The sequence below is a fragment of the Myodes glareolus genome, chromosome 22 (genome assembly GCF_982192425.1).
Source record: "Myodes glareolus chromosome 22, mMyoGla1.1, whole genome shotgun sequence".
Lineage (NCBI taxonomy): Eukaryota > Metazoa > Chordata > Mammalia > Rodentia > Cricetidae > Myodes > Myodes glareolus.
The window spans coordinates 36196465-36216907 of NC_142047.1; the positions used below are offsets into that span (position 1 = coordinate 36196465).

The 20443-nt window shown below is 50.7% G+C and overlaps 1 protein-coding gene across 3 annotated transcripts; it reads right to left on the reverse strand.

The window, feature by feature from the left end:
- Window positions 1-84: 84 nt before the first annotated feature.
- On the reverse strand, window positions 85-20271 carry Slc9a5 (solute carrier family 9 member A5). 3 transcript variants are annotated; one of them, XM_048437130.3, is made up of 16 exons: window positions 18851-20271; window positions 14818-15120; window positions 13029-13192; window positions 12758-12836; window positions 12296-12473; window positions 11595-11815; window positions 11160-11362; window positions 10849-10938; window positions 10682-10752; window positions 9863-9992; window positions 9198-9286; window positions 8967-9093; window positions 4619-4789; window positions 4038-4104; window positions 3273-3407; window positions 85-2086 (listed from the first exon to the last, which is right to left on the reverse strand). In XM_048437130.3, the coding sequence occupies exons 1-16, from the start codon at window positions 19242-19244 to the stop codon at window positions 1614-1616; spliced, it is 2895 nt and encodes a 964-aa protein (XP_048293087.3). In that variant the 5' UTR covers window positions 19245-20271; the 3' UTR covers window positions 85-1613. The 3 variants fall into 3 exon arrangements, with proteins under 3 accessions (XP_048293087.3, XP_048293086.3, XP_048293088.3); XM_048437129.3 differs by having other exon boundaries at window positions 4038-4107; window positions 18851-20268; XM_048437131.3 differs by lacking the exons at window positions 13029-13192; window positions 14818-15120; window positions 18851-20271 and having other exon boundaries at window positions 4038-4107; window positions 12296-12387; window positions 12758-12831.
- Window positions 20272-20443: the final 172 nt, after the last annotated feature.

Here is a 20443-nt window from a genome sequence, read left to right on the forward strand (position 1 = left end):
CTCTTGAATGCTGGGATTAGAGATATGCGCCACCATACCCAGAAAAACCACCCAGTTAAAAAAACAAAACAAAAAACTTAACAGTGCATTTTAAATAAGTAAATTTTATGGTGTTTATTCTCAAAGATGCTTTAAAAAATTGTCGAGACACAGTAGGAATTAGACTGGGGGGTGCTGTTATCTAAGGGTTTCAGGACCCACACTGCTTTGACTCGTCTCATAAATTCTCAGGGTAGCCAACTCCCTAGAGCTGAACTTCCTGTCATATGCGGAGAGACACTTGTTCATTTGGCTCACACCTGTCCTTACATTTTCCTTGACATTTACAATGTCTCTGTGGCCCTACATAGAGACTTCACCCTTAGATAGCTTAGACCCTGCCCTCCAGGGCGTTCTCCATGCTGACCCTTCCCATTCTGTGGGCTCCCAGTTCTGAGACATCTACTTCCCCAACCCATACAGTGGTCCGCTAGATTGCCACTACACACCTCCTGCTAGGGGGGTAGATAATGTTGGAGAAGTACTTGGGAGGATCAGAGGGAGTAAGAGTTCTAAGATCTCCCCTGCTCTTCTCTGCCCTAGAAAATCTGGGAATAGGCAGATCCTTCTTGTCTCCACCCTTGAAAGCTTGAGACAAATGGACTGAGGACACTCATCCATCTACGAGATATTTAATGTATCTTGGGTTTAAGGTACAAAACACAAGGTAGGGGCTAACCCCAGGAAAGCCACCTGCTACTCAGTCAGCTGTGTTCAAACATTGCAGCCAGGCATCCTAGCCCCTACGGTAATGGTGCAGTGGCCCTAAGATACCTGAGTCCTTCTCCCTTCGGGAAAATTTTGAGGGGGTGACATAGGAGCTAGAGGCCTCTTTGTCTCCTACTCAGAAATCTCAAAACCAAGTCTCAGGACGTTCCAGACTCAGGCCTAGAGTAGCCGACTGGCTAAGAAGCAGCTCTGACCTAAAGTCTGGCCCAGGGCCTAGTCCTAGAAAAAGAGGCACCATTGCCTCAACATCTGGCAGCAAAAGGAGAGGGCTAAAGCAAGCTGCAGAGGGAGACTCTGACTACTCCCATGGCTGAGCCCAAGATGCAGAGGGAGACTCTGACTATTCCCGTGGCTGAGCCCAAGATGCAGAGGCCCGCGTTGCACCCTGCCCCATTCACTCTGAAGCCAGCCCCTCACAAAGCCTCATTACCGGAGCACTGGTCCTCACTTGGTGCTCGAGAAGAGCTGGGGGACAGGGAAGACCAGTGTCCACAGAAGGAAGATGCCCTTGCTTTGGGGGCGGGAACAGCTGCCAACAGTAAGTCCAGGAAGACGCCCTAGGGAAGGGGCATCAGCTTGTAGGTCTGTCCCCTAGAACTCTGGACTGGATCCTGAGCCGGTTTTTGAAAGGAGAAGTAGAAAGGGTTCAGAGCAGGGAGAGTGGTGAGAAGGGTTCCTGTGAGAACCAGACCAGGAAACCCTTCTGACCCATCCCAAGGAGGCCCAGTAGCCACTTCAGTCCAGGCCCCTCTGGCCCCACAGTAGGCTGAGCAGGCTGCTCTGCCCATTGCCTGAGGAGCACTCCCCACACGGGCTCCACATCCTGCTCCTCCCTGAGGCCTGGGCTACAGCCGGCCTCCTCTGTTGAACTGGATGCACCAGTGCGAGTTGGCAGTGCCCGGACTAAGATGAGTGTGGTCCTTGTGGCCCATGAGAGGCTGTAGCTCCTGCTGCTGGGCGATGTCAGCACTACTCTCACTGCGGGAACGGCCAGCTTTGGCCAGGCTCGGGGGGAAGGCGAAGCTAGAACGAGGGTCAGAAGACATGTCAAGAGGAACCTGGGTCTCTTCCACACCCAGTGGGTGCGGAGGCAAGCGGGTTAAGGTAGGGGGCTGGGTACAGGGAGGGGATGCCAGGCTCTCCAGGGATGAGATGCTCTGGTTCCAGCCTTTCTGCATGTCCACGGGCACAATTTTGGTTGTTTCTGAAGACACATATACAGCCAGGTCTCCATGACCACTCTTCCAGGGTAGCTCCTTCTCTGCACAGGTTGGGGAAGGAGGGATGATGCGTGGGCTCGGGCACACCTCGAGGCTTCCTGGGAACACAGAGAGAGTACACGTGAGTTTATTATCAGCGAAGTGGAATCCTCAAGCGCACTCAAGGTCACCATATTACACTCATCTGTACTGTACTCAATAAACACCTTCCTGGAAGACAGCACCAGACTGCTCTGCTTTCTCTTGTGCACAGGGCTGCACTCAGAACAGTTGCTCACAAGGGACATACTGAACAGATGGCAATTAACTACAGCTCAGGAAAACCAAACAGGAAGGACGTCTTGTCTCTCTGATCACCTTCATCAGCACCAGCTCAGAAAGTGCCTTCTGCTAAACCTCATCCTGACCCACCAGTGAGACCATGGCAATGACGGAGGAGACCCAGGCCAAAGCCTTTGGAGGCAGTGTCAGGAAGATCACAAGTCTGAGGCCAGCTGGGTTGACTAGGCAATGCTAAGCAAGCCTCGGTTACATTGGGAGACCCTGACTCAAAATAAATAAACAAAAATAAAAACCAAGGACATCTGACTCCCAGCTAGATTTGTTTCTCTGTGAAACAGCCCTGGTTGTCCTGGAACTTGCTCTGTACACCAAGGCTGGCCTTGAGTTTATAGAGATCCACCTGCCTCTGCCTCCCAAGTGCTGGGATTAAAAGTATGTGTCACCACTGCCCGGCTCCAACTGGATATTTTACTTCTCCAATGCCCCCTGAGTGTTTGCCAACTACCACTGAAACCCTAGCATTAGGAGGGAGATCTCTAGACGCAGAAACATGTATACTGCTTTTTATCCACAAGGATTCCATCTTGATAACTCAGGTTCCTCCCATGATGCTGACCTCCTCACTCACAGCTCTGTGGGCAGGCGGGTGTGCTAAGCCTGGATCACAAGCAAGCTGGCCTTTAGATCTGCTTATCACTTTGTGTTCCTCAGACTGTGGTCTTTGAGGTCAGGTGGGTCAAGTTCAAGTCCTGTTTTTATCATGCGATTCTGGACAATCCGCCAGTCTCTAAGGCTCTGTGAGATCGGTTTCCCCATCTTAGGTATCGTGAGGATTTGAGGCAGGTCGCTGTATATGGTTTCTGGTAGAGTCGAGATGCTCAGCAAATGCTGGCGGTGAATAAACTAGCAAACAGGAAGAGCGCTTCCTGGAGCAGAGGCCAGGAGAACCGACAGAGGAAGAGCTGGCTGTACAAGGGAGGGAGACTGTCAGGGAGGCATTACCTGAGGCCTTGCCTTCTTGGAGGACCTCGCTGGTGGCTCGAGCCACAAAGATGATCCCTTCGTCATCCTCTTTCTCTGTCTCTGAACTGTCGCTTTCCTCTTCCTCCTCAGACTCCACGGCTAGTATCACAGCAGCTGGACAAGGGCAAAGCTGAGTCAGGGTGGCCAACCCAGTGGCTGCTTCTCGGTACCCAACAGCCTGAAGCTAGCTCCTGCCCCCTCCCCGAGGCAAAGCCCGTGTTGGCGAAGGCACCTGCATCTTTCTTCAGTCTTTCTGGGCACTAGTGTAGAGTGTCAGGCTTGAGAGGAAAGCAGAGAAGATTGCATAGCCCAAGGAGGTAATCAAAGGGTGCTAAGTCCTCAGAGGGAGCCATGAGGGCCACACCTCCCAGCTCTTTCTCTTGTCAGACCCGATCAACTGACAACATTAGCACCCACAAGGTTGGATGGGCCATTAACATTCAGCTTGGAGGAAATAGATTTTGATGGTGGACATTAGACTTTTGGTTCCACCTATCCTGTAAGGCCCAGGCCAGTCTACCATCTCCGTGACCTTTTCCAAGTCCTTAACAGTCCGCAGTCATAATCAGCAATCCTGTCATATATGGTACATGGATCAGAATTATCCCAACACTTAAGTGTGTCTTTCTAGTCCCTGGGGGAGGGGACTAGCTCATGGTGCTGTGTTCCCAGAGGAGTCCCTCCAGGATCTGGATGGCAGACATCTTCCCCTCCTCCCTTCCATCCCTGAAGCTCCCTGCTTGCCTGTGTCCTGAAAGCCCAGGTCTCGAGGAGGTTTCCCATTTGTAGCTTCAGGATTAGCCGCACCATCCTTCTGAGGACCAGAAAGCAAACCTAAGACTCTGGCCTTGGTTCGACCACCCCATCCACAAACCCTATAAATGACAAAGTCAACAGAACAAGCCTTCCTAACTTTGTGGGGGAGGTGGCTATCACAACGGTTCTACACCCCGCTATCGCTTGGTCAGCCAGGCAGGAACTGAGAAGTCTAAGAATGACTCACTTCCTATCTGGGGCTCTGGATACCTTGTCTGAAGGGCTCCTAAAATGCCTCACTAAGAACTCTGCCCTTTTCTTGCTTCACCTCTGGGAACAAGTGATCCCTCTGAAGACACACACACACACACACACACACACACACACACACACACACAGTTCAAAGGCCTCAGACAGGCCTAAAAGAAAACTCCAACTACTACAGTCATCAAACCCCTGAAGGTGACTAAACAAAATGTGTCCTTGGGCTGAGTTCCAGTAAGCGAGGATTCAGAATTATTGCTATCCGCCTACAGCCCCATGGGAGGTGCCCCTGAGAAAAGACATGCCTTCTTGTGGCCAGTCTTGCGGGGCCGAGGTTTGCTCTTGGTGAGACAGATGTTATGCTTGGTGGACTTGAAGGACTCGAGCCGTCGCTTCATGTTCTGCTGGAAGACCTCCTTGTCTTGTCGCTCCTGTGCATCCTCGGAGATGAAGTGGCGGCCACAGCTAGCTTTGTACTGGCAATGACAGCCCACCCTGCTGTGAGGCTGGGTGCCTTGGCCTCCCACAGGAACCCCAGGCCACAACCCCAACACGTTCATCACAGGTCCTGCCAGCCCAGCTTTCCCAGAATTAGCCATGGATTAAAAAATAAAGTTAAAACACACAAAAGGACTGCAGCCTGAGACTCTGCAGGCAGTTCACCAAGGCAAAACTTCCCTTTCCCCCACAAATGATTCCTCCAAACTGGGCTTTCCTTAGCCTCTGCTGCCTTTTCCTCCGCCCTCTCTAATCTGAGGCGATAAGAGGCAGAAGTCCTGTACTTTGTTCCCTGGGAGCTGCTATAAAACAGTAGAGTCACATCCTTTGCCAGTCCATTTATCCCTGGCTCACTCGTCCGGGGAGCTACACAGAATCCTCCTGCCAGCTGAACAGCTTCTAGCCATTTCTACAACTACCACACCAGTCCTACGCTTTGGACTGTCCTAACTACCTGGACTTTCCTAACTAACTACCTACTCTTGGCCCCAGCAAGTGCGCATAATTTAAGAGCCAACCCTTTATCTGCTTCTTTTAACTCTTTCTCTTAAAGACTGCGTCCCCGGCACACTCACCCAGCCTGCCTATTTCTGCTGCTGGGAGCTGAGCAACCTTTTCCTCCCTAGTGGAGGAAATCGCCAGAGGACTGTCGAGACCTCTCCTGGTCACTTCATCGTGCCTCACATTCTATCTGGTTTTTTTTCTTTTCTTTTTCTCACCAAGACAGGACTTCACTGTGTAGCCCTGACTGTCCTGGAACTCGCTCTGTAGACCAAGTTGTCCCAGAAGTCACAGAGATCCGCCTGCCTCTGCCTCCTGAGTGCTGGGATTAAAGGCCTGCACCACCACCGTCTGTCTGGCTTGGTTCCTTTCTTATTCCTCATAATTTCTGTTTCTCTGAACCACTTCTGAGAGCTTCCTGAAATCTCCATCTGCCTTTCTTCTTTACCTAAGTACCTGGAGATGCCACCCCACCTCTGGGGCAGAGTGGCCCTGTCTCAGTCTTGCTCACCTTCCTGCCTCTCACAGTTCTCAGCTCCCTCTTATCTCTCCTGCATCTTTACGTTTCTTACCAGTAGCCACTTGACCTCTGCTTGCAGACAAGCTCCTGCCCTTGTTTTTGTTTGTTTCTAAAGTTCTTTCACTGCCTCTGCTCTCTGCCTTTTGAGGCCAAGTGCTTATAAATTGATTGGGACACTCTCCTTCCTGTCTAGTGTTTCCTTAAATACCAAAAGTGCTATTCCAGTTCCATCAGGTCACAGAGCTCCCTTCTCCCTGGTCACCAGTCCTGAAGCCTCTGCCCAGGTACCAGCCTGACCTCTCTATGGTGACTAGCTCTTCTTCTCCCAGGCAGGGGCACTATCTCCTATTCCTTCTCCAAGGGTTGCTTTCTCTCCTTTGCAGGCTCCCGTTCCTTTCTTCCATGTACATTCCTCGGTATTATTCTTGGCTCTGCTCTCTTTCTCTAAACACTCTCCCCAGAGAACTTACACATTCTCTCCACTTCAACTAACCCCGTGACATGAGCGGCAGCTTCAAAACAGCAGGCAGCAGACCAGCTGCATTGGAATCATCAGGGGGCTCATTAAAGACACAGATTCTTAGTCCCGCTCCACACTACAGGATCTAAATCTCTAGGAGGTGAAGCCAAGAATACTCCATCAAGCTTCTCAGGGAATTCCAGGACGGTTAAATGAGGAGATCTCTGCTGTGTGTGCTTCCAAATCTTTCTCTCCAGGCCCTATATCTCTCTTAAGCTATAATCTTAATTAACTACACACTATCTCTGAGATAGTTTCTGGAGAGAACATAAGGAATCGGGGTCTATGTCATAGTGCAACTAAGCGGATTCAGAACTAGTTGAATAACCAATAACCATACCCAAAAATGCTCCATCCATGTCAGTCTGGAGGAAAGTCTTTAGTAGCATGCCACAGGGCTCTGTCCTCAGCTCTATCATGTTCAATATTTATGGTGATTTAGATGAATATAAAATTAACAGGCTTAGCAAGCTTTCAGATGATATGGATCTGAGAAAGAGACATTTGGTGGGAGACATGGGATCCAAATGATGAACGATGGCCAAATCAAATAAGACGACACTTAGCAAGTACGCACAAACTTACTCTAGTCCTTTTTAAATTGACTATACAAAAACTGAATCAAACCCACCGGTGACGCGTGTGCACACACACACACCCCAACATGACACAACACAAGGAGAAGTACAGAGCATAGCTGGAAGCCCTGAATCTGATCAGCTTCCAGATTCAATAACCAGAAGATATAAGAAATGGAGTAATGTGCTAAATAACTCTGGGACACAATTAGCAAAGTCAAGAAAGATGGTAAATTCTCCAATAAAAATCATCTAGTTCCTTCTATAAATTACAAGGGGAGACAGAAGAAGAGATTATAGTTTTTCTTTTCTTTCTTTTTTTCTTTTTTTTGGGGGGGGCACTTTTCAAAAAAGGGTTTCTCTGTGTAGCTTTGGAGCCTGCCCTGGAACTTGCTCTGTAGGCCAGGCTGCCCTCTAACTCACAGAGATCCGCCTGCCTCTGCCTTCCAAGTGCTGGGATTAAAGCTGTGTTTCACCTCCACCCAGCCTATTACAATTTTTCATAACAGACATCATATTTCCCAAATATAATTTGTGAATTTAATTTGGATCTTGAGTTATGTAAACCAGCTAGGAAAAGGCAGGTATTTATCAAACACTTACTGGGCATTTGGATGGAAGGAATTATTAGATTATAATAACAGTATTATGATTTGATTTGACTTGATTTTTGCAGTGCTGAGGAATCAAACCTGGGGCTTCCTGGATGCTAAGTGAATGGTCTACCACTGTCCTATCTCCTTAGCCTAACCTGATTTTTTAAAGTTCTTGCCAGTTGAAATGGTGGTTCACACTTGTAATCAGAGTACTTGGGGCTGAGGCAAGATTTCCAGTTTGAAGCCAGTCCTAGGGCAACTAGCAAGACTATGTCTCAAAGAAGCCAAAATTTAAAAACAAAATAAGGTAAACAAAGAGTTCTTGTCGTATAGTGAGGAATTTATAAATGAGGTGACATGATGCCTGGAGTCTGCTGGAAGATAAAGTGTGGGCCAGGTGGGGTGGGTTACAGACCATAAAAGCTTAATCGTGCACAGATCATTATTAGAGTTGGGTAAGAGAGAAGTGAGAGTCATTGCATTCTCTTCAGTACAATCTTGCAAAAGAAAAACACTAAAAGGAAAACAAGAGTTGGATGAGGTGGGTTTGACAGTCATGAACTGAGGAAGACATGAGGGTTTGGCAGAGTGGGGAGACTGTATGAAGCCCTAAGTTGGTGAGCCAAACCAGGGATCCTGGGCAGCATTAATAGCAAGACTAGAACAAGGAAATTCAGCGAGTCCCTGTAACTTGCCCTAGACAGGCCCCTAGCAGCTCCTCCCTGGGGTGGGGAGCAGGGGCTTCTTGTGGCCAGAGACACCAGGGGCAGACAAGGGCACTGGAGCGAGAGTGCCGGTGTCAGGAAAGCCGCCCGGGAGCCTTCGGAGCGTGTTCTGCAGAACTGGAAGTCATAGAGAGCTGCACGTCGAGTAATAAGCCCATTCCATCTCAGTGTTCTCAAAGCCTTGCTGTTATACTGTCTGAATAGATTTGCATCTCAAAAGGCCCAGGATAATGGCCTGCTGCCCCCTTGTGGGGTTACAGAAGATCCCCTCCTGGGTGGGAAAGGGCCCTTCCAGACCCACACCTTCAAAGTTACCTAATTTGCTCAGGGCTAATCCACCTCTCCCCTGTTAAACTGGTTCCAGAGCCCCTCTCAGGGCCTTGCTTCCATCCTGACCTGCTTCTCACGGTTCCGTCCCCTCTATCTCTTCCTCCCTCTTCGGGGACAATGTCCACGTCCTTTGTGCTCCTCTCCTTCTTCACACCCAGCTTCTAATCCAAAGTGCTTCCTGCTGGAGTCCCAACTGGTTCAGCTCTCAATTCACGCCTTCTAATCTGACGGACAGTGCAGCACGTCCCCGCCCCCCCCCCCCCCCCCAATCAACAACAAGAGCAAAGGACAAAATCCGCAGCCTTCAACTGGGCATAAGCCGGTACCATGTGCCTCTACAGTATTCGGTACAGGCCTCTGCACCCACTCCCCAGCAAGCTCTCACCCTGCGTCGCGGTTTGTAGAGGCCTCCGCAGAGCAGATGGTGCATCACGGCATCCTCCCGGTCTCGGCCACTGCGGACCGTGTCAATCACCTGCAGATCCAGGCACGCCCCGCTGCCACTCTCCCTCCTGCAGGAGGCAGGGACATGTGTGCTGGGGAGTGGGCAGCACGGGTGCGGGGAGGGGCAGAGGCAAAGGTGCTTGAGGAAGGGGAAGGGCCCTCATGGACTCACAACAGGTTGGTGACAGAGGTCTCTGCCACAGAATTTCTGCTAGGCATTGAGGGTAGACCGAGTCCTGTGGAGGACAAGACGTGGCCTCCCTGTGGGAGTCAAGACAGAGGTCAGACAAGGATCAGATGAAGATGGCCAGACAGAGGGTAATAAAGAGAACAGCATGTTAACAATTATTTTGAACATTCTATTTTGGTTTGAGCTGGGGGTTACTCGGGTTCTCAAACACTATGAAAGTGCTGAACCACCGAGCTACACCCCCAGGCATTATTTTGTTCTTTGTTTTACCACATTCTGAAACACTGCAATACTGAAATTCTTAAACCAACCTAGGTAGTCCTATTCTTGTTGCTGCTTTCTTCTCACTGAGGAAACTGAAGCTCAGGCAATATAACTTATCTAAGCATTGGCCTCTACGCGATAACAGTTGAACTGCGTGTTGACTCTGGAGTCCAGCTTTCCCCACCTTTCTGTACTGCCTGCCAGACTCTTGTCAACACCAGGCTGGCCTCAGCAACTGGGACTTCACAACACCCTGGAGCCAGCTGGGAATTTCAACTCTCTGGCCCCTGCTAACAAGCCTGCCTGCCTGTCATCCCTGACCACCCTGCTCTGCTGACCATCTGTCCATCCCCCGCCGGCCTACCTGCTAACTGCTGGCCCACCTGGTCCACAAAACTGATGGCATCTCGGATGTTGAGTCTGTAGTACACGTCCCAGATCTGGTCTCTGATACGATAGGCTGACCGCCGCATCAACAGCTGACTCAGATACTTCTTGTCAAATTGTTCCCACCTACAGAGGATGCCAGGCCCAGCCCTGAGTACCATTCTCCAGGTGTGGCTGGCTGGCCCTTCCTCAGACAGGGCAGGGACACTGCCAGCGCTGGCCTGGCTTTCTTGGTATGAGTCTCAGCCAAGGAGAATCCCAAAGCTCTTAGAGCTTTTACAATTTTAGGAGAGAGTCTGATATTAGTTAAGCTTATTTCAAATAGCTGTAAAAATTATAACCATGACAAAAACTACCAAGGATAATGGGGATTTGTCCTTGCCAGGGGGACCAGAGGTCTCTAACTAAGGTCTGTGGTTAGATCTGAAGGGTGATTCAAATCTAAGCAAGAGGAAGGTGGAGCAGTGTTCTAGTGGACAGAACACATACAATGGTCTCCGTGGCCAGGCTTGGACCACATGGTGGGCTCTGAGGCTCTAAGTAGGGCCTGTGTAATCATCAGACAGACCATCAAACACAGAACAGCGCATAACGGGGCAGGAATCTGGCAAGTGCTGGACCATGAGGGTCTGGCAGGCCACCCTGGGGAACTCTGTCTTATCCTGAGAACACTGGGGTGCCACTGAAGGGCTTCAGGCAAGGTCACCCAGCCTGAACCTGGCTGTGCCCCTTCTCAGAAGGGTGGCATATCCCCCATGCTGCCCTGTCTGGTAGGGCCTACTGCTGCTGAAGGAGCCTCGGGGCAGCTCCCTCACCTGTCCCTCCAGTAGTGGTAGCCATGGTGCCCCACAACGTCCTCCACTGCAGCCAGAATGTGGTCAAAAGTCTAGAATGGGGGTGGGTAGGGGGACTGGATCAGGACTCTGCCAACATAGGAGAAGCGAGAGAGGGACAGGTAGAGGGATGGGGTTCTGGTACCCACGTGCTCATGTAGCTCCTGGTTCAAGGTGGGTTTGTGATGATCGCTCCTCTTCACCCTCAGCCACTTGACCAGTGGCTTGATGGTCAACCCCTACAAACAGGCAGGAGGTAAGCCCTGCCCTACTCGGCTCCCTGTAGCTTTTCTCCCAATAATTAGGCCTCGGCTCCGCATCTCCCCGACTCCACTCAAGGTCTGAGAAGTCAGGTCCCTGCCTCCCCTCCATGGAAAGGAAAGCCCCTGTCCCAAAGTGTTTCAAGACTCTCCCAGGGCCTGCTGAACCGCTCCCCACCTAGCCTCCTGGGCACTCCCACCTGCACGATGACCGTGAAGAAAACCACCACAATGGTGGTAGCCACAAAGTAGTCCTTGGCAGGGACCTTGGTCCTGTCCAGTAGGATGACGAGAGCAAAGGCCACAGCCCCCCGAAGGCCCCCATAGGACATCACCACCTGGTCAATCTTGTCCAGAGGGACCAGCCGGAACTGATTCAGTACCCATGTCTGCAGGACTACGCCTACAGCAGGAGGGAGGCCAGCAGGAGCAAGGAGTTGGCAGTGGAGGACACTGGGAATGGATGGCACCAAGCATCTGGGCTAAGGTCTGGCAGGGGTTGGGACAGGCGAGCACTGAGGGGAGCTTAGGAATGAACAAGGATGTGGACTTAGACTGAGGGACGAGTAGTGGGGTGAGAGGAGAAAGAAAGGGGCAGGGGAAAAGAGCAGGGAATCAGAGGGTGTCAGCAATACCGAGGGCTCGGAAGAACAGGATGAAGAAGAGGGTGCCCAGCACCAGCCCAGAGTCCCAGGCCCATTTGGAAGAGTCCACGGCCGAGATGCCAAGTAGCATGAAGATGACAGTTTCGGCACAGCTAGCGAGGGTTTTCATGGTGTATTTGACAGCCGTGCGTGACTTATGGGAGATGTTGGCTTCCACGTATTTCTTACATCCCAGGCCACACATGGTCACCCTGGGAGAGAGACAAAACCTCTCAGGCTCGCGCATGCTATGGGCCGGGGTGCTGCCCATCACAGTGTGCCAGATTGTCCAAACCAAAGCTCAGGGACGCGTGAAGATTGCTAATTAGGGACCGTCCTGGGATGGGTACAGAGCTCCAGGCTCCTCACTTAGTGCCTCTGGCTCCAAGTTGCAAGCCCTCTGAGGCATCCTTTAGGGTGTTATACCCATAGCAACCAGGAGGTTCAGGTCTTGAAATATACTGGCAGCTTAGCCTGCATTTCAGGTAGAGGAAGTATGAGCCTTCAGGTAACCAGACAGTTCTTCAAGAAGACGACCTGAGGTTTACACTCCTCTGAGGGCAGCTTGTCCACTATCACAGGGGCTCAGTGCCGCCTACAGATCCTTTAAGATCTTGCTTCTGGCCATGTAAAATATGACTATTTCCAGGGCCCTTTCCCAGTTGCCTGCCTGTGATACCCCCAGAACTCACGCAAGAATGGCAGACAAGGAGGCCATTTCAGCAGTGAGGTAGGCTGCGTAGGCGAGGAGGAAGACCAGCAACGGCTCGATGATGCGGACCCGCTTGGTGAAGCGTGTGGTCAGGGCCAGGAGGAAGGCAAAGACTAAGCCCACGGCTGCCCCGCCCAGACTGACCACAAACAGGGAGGCTGGGGGAGGAGTGGGCTGTCAGCATGACCCCTGACCCAGACCCTCCCCAAGCTGGGCTGACAGGAATGCTGCCTAGTAAGAAGTAGAGGCAGACCCCCACCACACTCCCTGGGGCTCAAGATCCCAGACTAGGATCCTAGGGCAAGCTCCTCCCAGACCCCATTCCTCTATAGAGGAGAGCAAGAAATGAGGCAATCAGAGCAGCCTCCTCTGTCCCGATGCCGGGACAACATCCCAGGAAAGGCAGACACTGATTGCTGGCCAGGTTCGGGGAAATACTGACCGACTCCCTTTAGGTAGTCAGTGGCCTGCACATTAGCAGAGCCCATCTCCACAAAGGAGTTGCAGACCTTGTACAGCACCTGAGTAACAAGAGGAGAGTCAGGCTATAGGAGGAGGCCGCAGAGGGCAAGTGGGCTGGAAAAGGAGAAAGCTCAGACCCTCTTTCCTCCCCAGGGTGGGCCACGGGGGAAGGTCTAAGGCGGGTCAGATACCCAACTGGCAGAGCAGGACAGTCTAGGGCCAGGGGTTGGCAGTGCGCTATCCATCCTTACCACGGTGACTGCGTCATTGAGCAGGGACTCGCCAAAGACGATGATAAAGAGAGTCTCGTTGACGTGCACCTCCTCAAAGACAGCCAGCACAGCCACGGGGTCCACTGCCGAGATGAGGCTTCCAAACAGCAAGAAGTCCAGCAGGCCAGCCTGGACCCTGGGGGCTAGCGGGGAGAGATGGAAGACAGCACTGACTGGTGAAGATGGCTCTGCCTCCATCAGGGCTCTTTGTGACCGGCCCACCAGCTTCCCTGCTGAAGAGACATAAACCCAAAGGGGATTTGGAAAGGGAGGAGACTGCTGGCTGTGGCCTGGAGGCTTGAGCTGCCCGTGCCTAAGACCTGGCTTTGCAATCACCAGATGTTGATCATGCCACCCGTGACATGATCTCTCTTAGCCAGGCCTCCTCATCTGCCTCACTCACAAGATGGCTGCAAAACCATGCAGGTGGTGCTGGTAATAAAAACCGCAGCAATGGTAAAAGTAGTTGCCAGCAAGCAGAATTGGCTGCCGACTGGCTTTATTACCCAGGAGAACAGGAAATGGTTTCTCCCACACCTGTGGTTCTCAGCCAAACAGATGCAGCATCTACACAATTCTCAGCAGGAAAGGAAGGTTTGATTACAGTATGGAGAGTGCCATAGGTGGGACCTGAATATGTCAAATAACCCGTGAGCCTCAGTTTCCCAATACACAAAATGGAAATAATATCAACCTCAAAACATCCTTTATTTAGCTAGAACCTAATAGATGGTAAGGAGCCAGTACCATCTATTATTAGAATTATTACTATGATTAGAATCTGAGGTTTTCCCTTTCCTTCCTGCCCCAAACAGTTTCACTTTTTATTAAGAAAACAAGACTGGAGTCCCCAGCTGGGAACTGCAAGCTTCTCCTTTTCACCTTGCAAGAAGTCTGAATGTTCAGTATCGAGATTGGGTGGATTTCTTGAGCCAGGAAATGAAGAAGAGGTTGGGAGAGGGCCTAAATGCAGAGCCTCAATAAAATGGAGGCTAAGTACAGGTTCTGGTACCAAATGAACCCAAGGAGCTCTACTGGCCCTTCCATTAGATGAAGTCAGTTAGGGGCTGGAGAGAAGGCTTAGTGCTGAGGAGCACTGGTTGCCCTTCCAGGGGACCCTGGTTCATTTCCTAGCACCCACATGGAGTTCCCAACTGTCCATAATTCCAGTTCCAGGGGATCCGATACCCTCATACGCACATAGAGATGCAGGCAAAAACCAATTCAAATAAAATAAATCTTTTTTAAAAAGGGAGGTAAGTTTTTACCTCACCAGAGTCTTTAGGAAGAGACAACAGGAAAGACTGCCTAGGACAGCAGTTAGCATTTTGTGGATGTAAAATGTGTATTTATTAAAAATAAAAACTAGAAACCATCTGGCATAGCTTGGGCATATCCAGGATTGTAAACCTTTGTAGGAATGACGAGCTGTAGCAGGGCTGGCAAGTGGCAGTGCGGTGACAGAGGGCAGGAGGTAAGGGAGGTGCTCCTGCCGGCTCCTCTGCTGCAGCAGCCCACACACAGCTGGGAAGCAGGCCCCTGCTCAGCTGTCATGCTGCACAGGCACAGATCCAACTGGCAGAGACCAAAATTAGGACTGGAGCACTGCCGTGCACTCCAGGTGGACGGATGGACCTACAACCAAGCCCCCAGGGGACTCACCAGCAGCATCTGACCTTCAGAGCTGGAGAAGGGAGCCCGCAAGTTTTTTGTTGTTGTTGTTTTGTTTTGTTTCGTTTTTAACAGCCCGGGTCCTAGGATTACTCACCCACAAATCCAGCCTGCTGCAGGCCCCAAAGGGCAACACCTGTAGTGAAGGCATTCCAGAGTGTGCCCACCACAGCATAGGTGAGGATGGCACCCAAGTTGTCAAAAAACAGGCGGCTCGGCATGAAATAGCCTGAGTCAAGCACAATAGGAGGGAGCAGGAAAAGGAAGAAGGTGCCTGGCTCCAGCTGGTACTCAGCCTTCTTGGCCACAGCTAAGACAATGCCTCCCAGCACCAGGCCCAGTAAAATCAGCAGGCAGCTCTCAGGAACCAGAGATGTTACCTTTCGAGACAGGTGAAACACTGTAATGCAAGAAGAAGACAATCAGTAGGGAGCCATGCACTAGCCTCCCACACCCTGGCGTACAGTACTGTCTCACCAGTTAGAATCCCTGGCTCTAGGACCAATGGAAGAAGAAAGAAATACAGAGTCTCCAGACTCCCCAAACTTCACGGCTATAAACTCTCAGTAGCTACAAGGCTTTGGCTTGCCCCCCCCACAACCTTTCTGAAAATGCCCCCTCCTCTGCACTGCCATCCTCAGGGACTGGCCACATTTTTCTCCTCCTCCTTTATCCATTGCAATCATCTGAAGTTGAGCAAATGCTACGCAGTTTCTCTATATCATGCATACGACTGCCGGAGGAAAAAAATATCAGGGGCTCTAAAATTAAGCTGCTTGGGTTTGAAGACGAGGTCCCCCATTGACTCATTCTTTGACTCTCAATTTTCTCACCAACAAAATGGGAATAAAAACAATAATGACTGAATAGGTTGGTTGTGAAGATTAAATAAAACAAGCTACTTATAAGCATTTAGAGCCGGGCTTGGTAGGGCAGACCAATGATCGATTTAGTAAGTTTGTCTCAAGATATAGTCAGGACATAGCTCAGTTATAGACACCAGATAGCAAAGCATAGCCTACCAGTTATGAGGTTCTAGATGCCGTCTTCGGTAACTGGTTGTGAGGCAGACAATCAAGTACAGAAGCATACACCTGTCAACCCCGTACTCAGAAGGCTGAGGTACGAGGACTGATGTGACTCAAGACAAACCTGGTTTGGGGTGTTTTTTAAAAATTCTTTTATTTTTATTTTATGTGAATGAGTATTAGCTTGCATGTATGTTAAGTGCATCATGTATGTGCCTGGTGTCTCAGGAGGCCAGTAGAGGGTGTCTAGAAGGTGTCTATAATCTAGAAGGGTTATTTCAGGCAGTTTTGAGCTACCATGTATGTACTGGGAACCAAGCTGGAGTCTTCTGCAAAAGCAGCCAATGCTTTTTTTGAACTGCTAGGCCATCTTTCCAACTCCTCAACCTGGTTTATACAGTGAATTCAACTCAAGGCTAGCCTGGGCTATGTAGCAAGACTTTTTCTCACCTCCTTTTAAAAAAAGCACTTAGCATATTGATATATAGTGAGCACTCAATAAACGTTTGCTATTAATATAACACGGTCTATGTTAATATAGTATTATACTATATACATACATATACACATGCACACATAGCTCCTTTTAGAAGCACTATAGGCCTCCCAACCTGATGGTGCATATTTTATTATACTGGCTCAGTTTAAAATGCTTTGTGTAGTTGGATACAGTGGCACATGCCTTTAATCCCAGCACTCAAGAAGCAGAGGTGGGTAGATCACCCAAGTTAGCTATATAGTCTGTCTGGATAAATAGACAGACAGACAGACAGATAGCTTTGTATATAATAGTCAGATCTCAAATGTCTTCTAACCTTATCATTTTCTTTTTAAGATTTATTTATTATGTATACAGTGTTCTATATGCCTGCAGGTCGGAAGAAGGCACCAGATCTCATCTTGGATGGTTGTGAGCCACCATGTGGTTGCTGGAAATTAAACTCAGGACCTCTGGAAGAGCAGCCAGTGCTCTTAACCTCTGAGCCATCTCTCCAGCCCGACCATATCATTTTCTAACGATGTGATCTCAGGAAAATTTTTAAAAGATTTATTTTATTTATGATTTTTTATGTGTATGTGTCTACCATGTGAATGCAGGAGTCCACAGAGGCCACAAGCAGAAGTCAGACCCTCTGGAAACTGAGTTACAGATAAGCTGTGAGCAGCCATGTGGGTGCTGGGAACTGAACCTGGGTCCTCTACTAGAGGTGCTCCTAGCCACTGACCCATGTCTCCAGCCTGTCAGGCAAGTTATTTGATTTACTTAAACTTCAGTATCTTCTCTTTAGCATAAGAAAGATATCCATCACAAAGATAAAATATATGAAATGCACAAATGTGCCTAGTATAGTGTCAGATACATAGTAGGCTCCCAACAAATACTAATTAATTTGACTCTGGAGAAAAGTAACATATCTGTCTCTAGGAAAAGAAGAGGATGTAAGAGAAGGATTGCCAACATTATTGATTCGCCTACCTTAGTTCCTAAAATGGTTCTCTCTTGGGCTCTTAGACCATGCCCCATACAGTTTCCCAGGCACTGGTCCTTATTAACCTGAGCCCCTGGGCCAAAGCAATGTTCTTTGAAAACTGCACCCAAAAGCCTGAGACTACCTAGTACACAGTAAACTCTATATCAGTATGTGTTGAATGAAAGGAGGGAGGACATTCTAGCTATGAAACTGGAAAGTGTTCCAGAATACTCTGTGAATCCTTCCCTTCCCCTCTGAGGATCCTTTTTTGGCTGGAGAGGATAACCTCTTCTTTCTCTCTAGGAAGTGTTATCCAACTAGATAACTATCTAGAAATGGCACTAGCTATCCGTGACTTTGGTGCTGTAAACCTTAAGTAAGACAGGAACTCTTCCACAATCCATGAGCTTCTCAACAAACCCAATCTGAAGCTTCTTTCCTCCTCTGCCATGCTGGGCCTCTTGGGTGAGTTAGGACAAAGCTGCTACCTTCAGTCCCATCCTTGGTTCCCTTCTCCTCCCCTCAGCACGAATCAATCCCAGCCCTGCAAGTCCAGGACCTATCAAAAAGTCAGTTCTTTGGCAGAATCAGGTTCCCTGAAGATATTTAGAGTTCCATTTTCCATTATTAATTCCGGGCTGCCAAGGCGGAGTGGAGAGTTCTAGCCCAGCTCCATTATACTCAGTACCCTAGCAATATCCAAGGAGGAGAGGGGGGCAAACTCTAGGCTGTGAGATTTCCTACATGAAGGCTTCATTGGTGAGACTGGAGTACAAGCTGTGCCAGCATAGACGGAGAGTGAGTAGCAACGCTCAGCTATAATTAAGTCACCCCCACAGCACAGCCTGAACAACAGAGAGAAAGGAGGAGGGTCTCCGTTCAGAGGAGGGATACTGGCTGTCAGAAAGGGGGGAAGAGGCAAGGAAAAGTGTCTCTAATGGGGGAATGTGTGAGCACAATCTTCAATGTGTGAGGCCTGAAAGAGGCTGAATCCAAGAAAGCGTCCAGGGCAGTCAGAACACAGTAAAGACCTCCCAAAACGTAAGTTTCTTAAATCGTGTGGGGAAGAAGGTGAATTGGAGGGTGGGATCACACCTATGCGCAAGAAGGTGACAACATCTTTAAGTGGGTAGAGAGATAAGATGCAGGAAAGGTGATGGGTTAGTATCTCAGGAGATATTAGATCTCAGACTCTTGGCCAGGGAAGGATAATTTCTCGGAACCAGAATGCCTGGGCTCCCAGGAGAATATCATCTCTTCAGTGTCCCCGTGAGTCCTCATTACTGACAGGTTTCTGAGAGGCTGAATGTCTGGAGCAGAGGCCTTACTGACGTTTACTGATGAGGACTAACTACAAGGGGAAGGGGAAACTGGGGAAACAGTTCAAAGATGGAGCTAAAGAGAGCACGACAGGCAGCCCTTTAGAAAGGCAAATCCTCGGAACTACCAAGCTAGAAGGGGAGGAGGGAGACCGACAAGAGGCGCAGGAACTGGGTGAGAACCGAGATTTGTGAAATTCGAGCCTAAGTCCCCGCACAGGGCAAGACGGAGGACCCAGGGGTTTGGAGGCGGGTCCGCTGCGGGCCGCCGGCCTGGGCGCGGGCGCGCGAACACACACATACACACTCACCGATTTTGGCCAGGCTGGCCACCAGGATCCACAGGGCCACCAGGTAGGGCGCCTCTACCTCGTGCCACTGCCAGCGGAAGAGCGCCAAGCCTGGAGGAGGCTCACCCAACGGCACCGACTCCTGGGTGGGTTCGTCGGTGTCCCCCGCCCCCGCCAGGGGCAGCCAGAGCAGCAGAAGCAGTGCGGCGCGCAGCATCCTGCAGCCTGCTTCGCCACCCTCTCGGCACTGTACGGCCGCCGGCCCCGCGTCGCTGCCGCCGCCGCCGCCTACCCGGCGCCCCCGCGTCACAGGCACGTGGGGCTCACTCCCCCCAATCCGGGCTCCGATACCCCTCAGGCCAGGTTCGGACCCCGAGACCCTGCCCAGGACTCTTGTTGGGACCCCCTCCTCCATCTCTTCTAGGTTAGTCTCATCTCCGGAAAATCCCCCAGCGTAGCCCTCCTTTCCGCGAGTCCTGAAACCCACTCCTTCGAGTATGCTCCCCTATACCGCCTCACACTCGGATTCAGCCACCGTGTCCCGGGGCGGGGGGCAGCGGGAAGGACAGGGGTCTCGGGGAGCAGAGACAGCGCAGCTACTTCGCAGAATGCTGCCCAGCTGCAGTCACGGGCTCCTGGTGCCCAGGCCGCGGGTCCCGGCGCCAGGCTATGAAAACCGCAGGAGGCGGTGCGCTGCTGCCTTGGAACAGGATCTCCCAGACCTGAGACCCCCCAACCGGCCCACTCCCGGACCAGAGCTGCGCACGCGCACTGAGCACTCCCAGAAAGCCTGGATGGACAACGCTGCCTTCAACGTACCCAGAAACCTCCAGGCCCGGACCGATCCCAGCTCTTTCCAAATTGGAAAGGTTATATTCCTCTTCTCTCCGGAATGGAGAGGCACGCCTTTCCTTTCCTTCAAACTGCAGGGAACTATCCGCCTATTCCATGTATCTAAGAGGATCTTATGGAATTCCCTTTAAACTAGGAACAACTTGGGGCATTTGACTCATCTCGCCCCAAACCGGACTGTCTCTAGTTTTCATTCATCACCCAAGCTGAAGGAACATGTGCAACCTGCCTCCTCACACTGACTCATTCCAGTCTTTTTCGAGAAAGAGCACTCGTTCTCTTCCCCCCGCCCCGACAGCTAAAGGGGACTGAATCCACCTCTTCCTTCAAATATGAAATCTATTTTCACTTCTTGTTCCTAACTAAAGGAGAGCCTTTCTCATTGCTTTCTCCAAGGAGAGAAATGCTTTCACTGATCTTTTAAGCTGGTAATTAGATCCGTCTCGTCCCGTAACTGAAAGTGGCCCAGATAAAAGAGATTATCCGAAGAGATGGATGCCCAAACTGCCCAGAAATCCCCCGCAAAGACCCGCTGCATCCTAGCCCATAAAGCCTAAGGAAAGTCTCCCCGCCCTCTGCTCTGAGGCGGAGCGGGAGCTCGGGTTTTCCCGCCCTCCTACCCGAGGAACTAACGGGATCACCAGCTCTCTGAATGGCTGACCCAAGCGCCGCCTCTGGCCGTGGTTAACCCCAAGCGCGCTCTCCGCCTAGTCTTGGCTCCACCCCCTTCCTCAGCCCCGCCTCCCTATGGCTCCGCCCCCA

What these genes read in the sequence shown, in the direction of transcription:
- Slc9a5 (XM_048437129.3), bottom strand. Translation starts at nt 19,244, where the DNA reads ATGGAGGAGGGGGTCCCAACAAGAGTCCTGGGCAGGGTCTCGGGGTCC. An exon ending in CCATCAGTTTTGTGGACCAG is followed by an intron (nt 9,287 to 9,862) that starts GTGGGCCAGCAG and finishes TGACTCCCACAG; the next exon opens with GGAGGCCACGTCTTGTCCTC. An exon ending in ACCTCTGTCACCAACCTGTT is followed by an intron (nt 9,094 to 9,197) that starts GTGAGTCCATGA and finishes TGCCTCCTGCAG; the next exon opens with GAGGGAGAGTGGCAGCGGGG.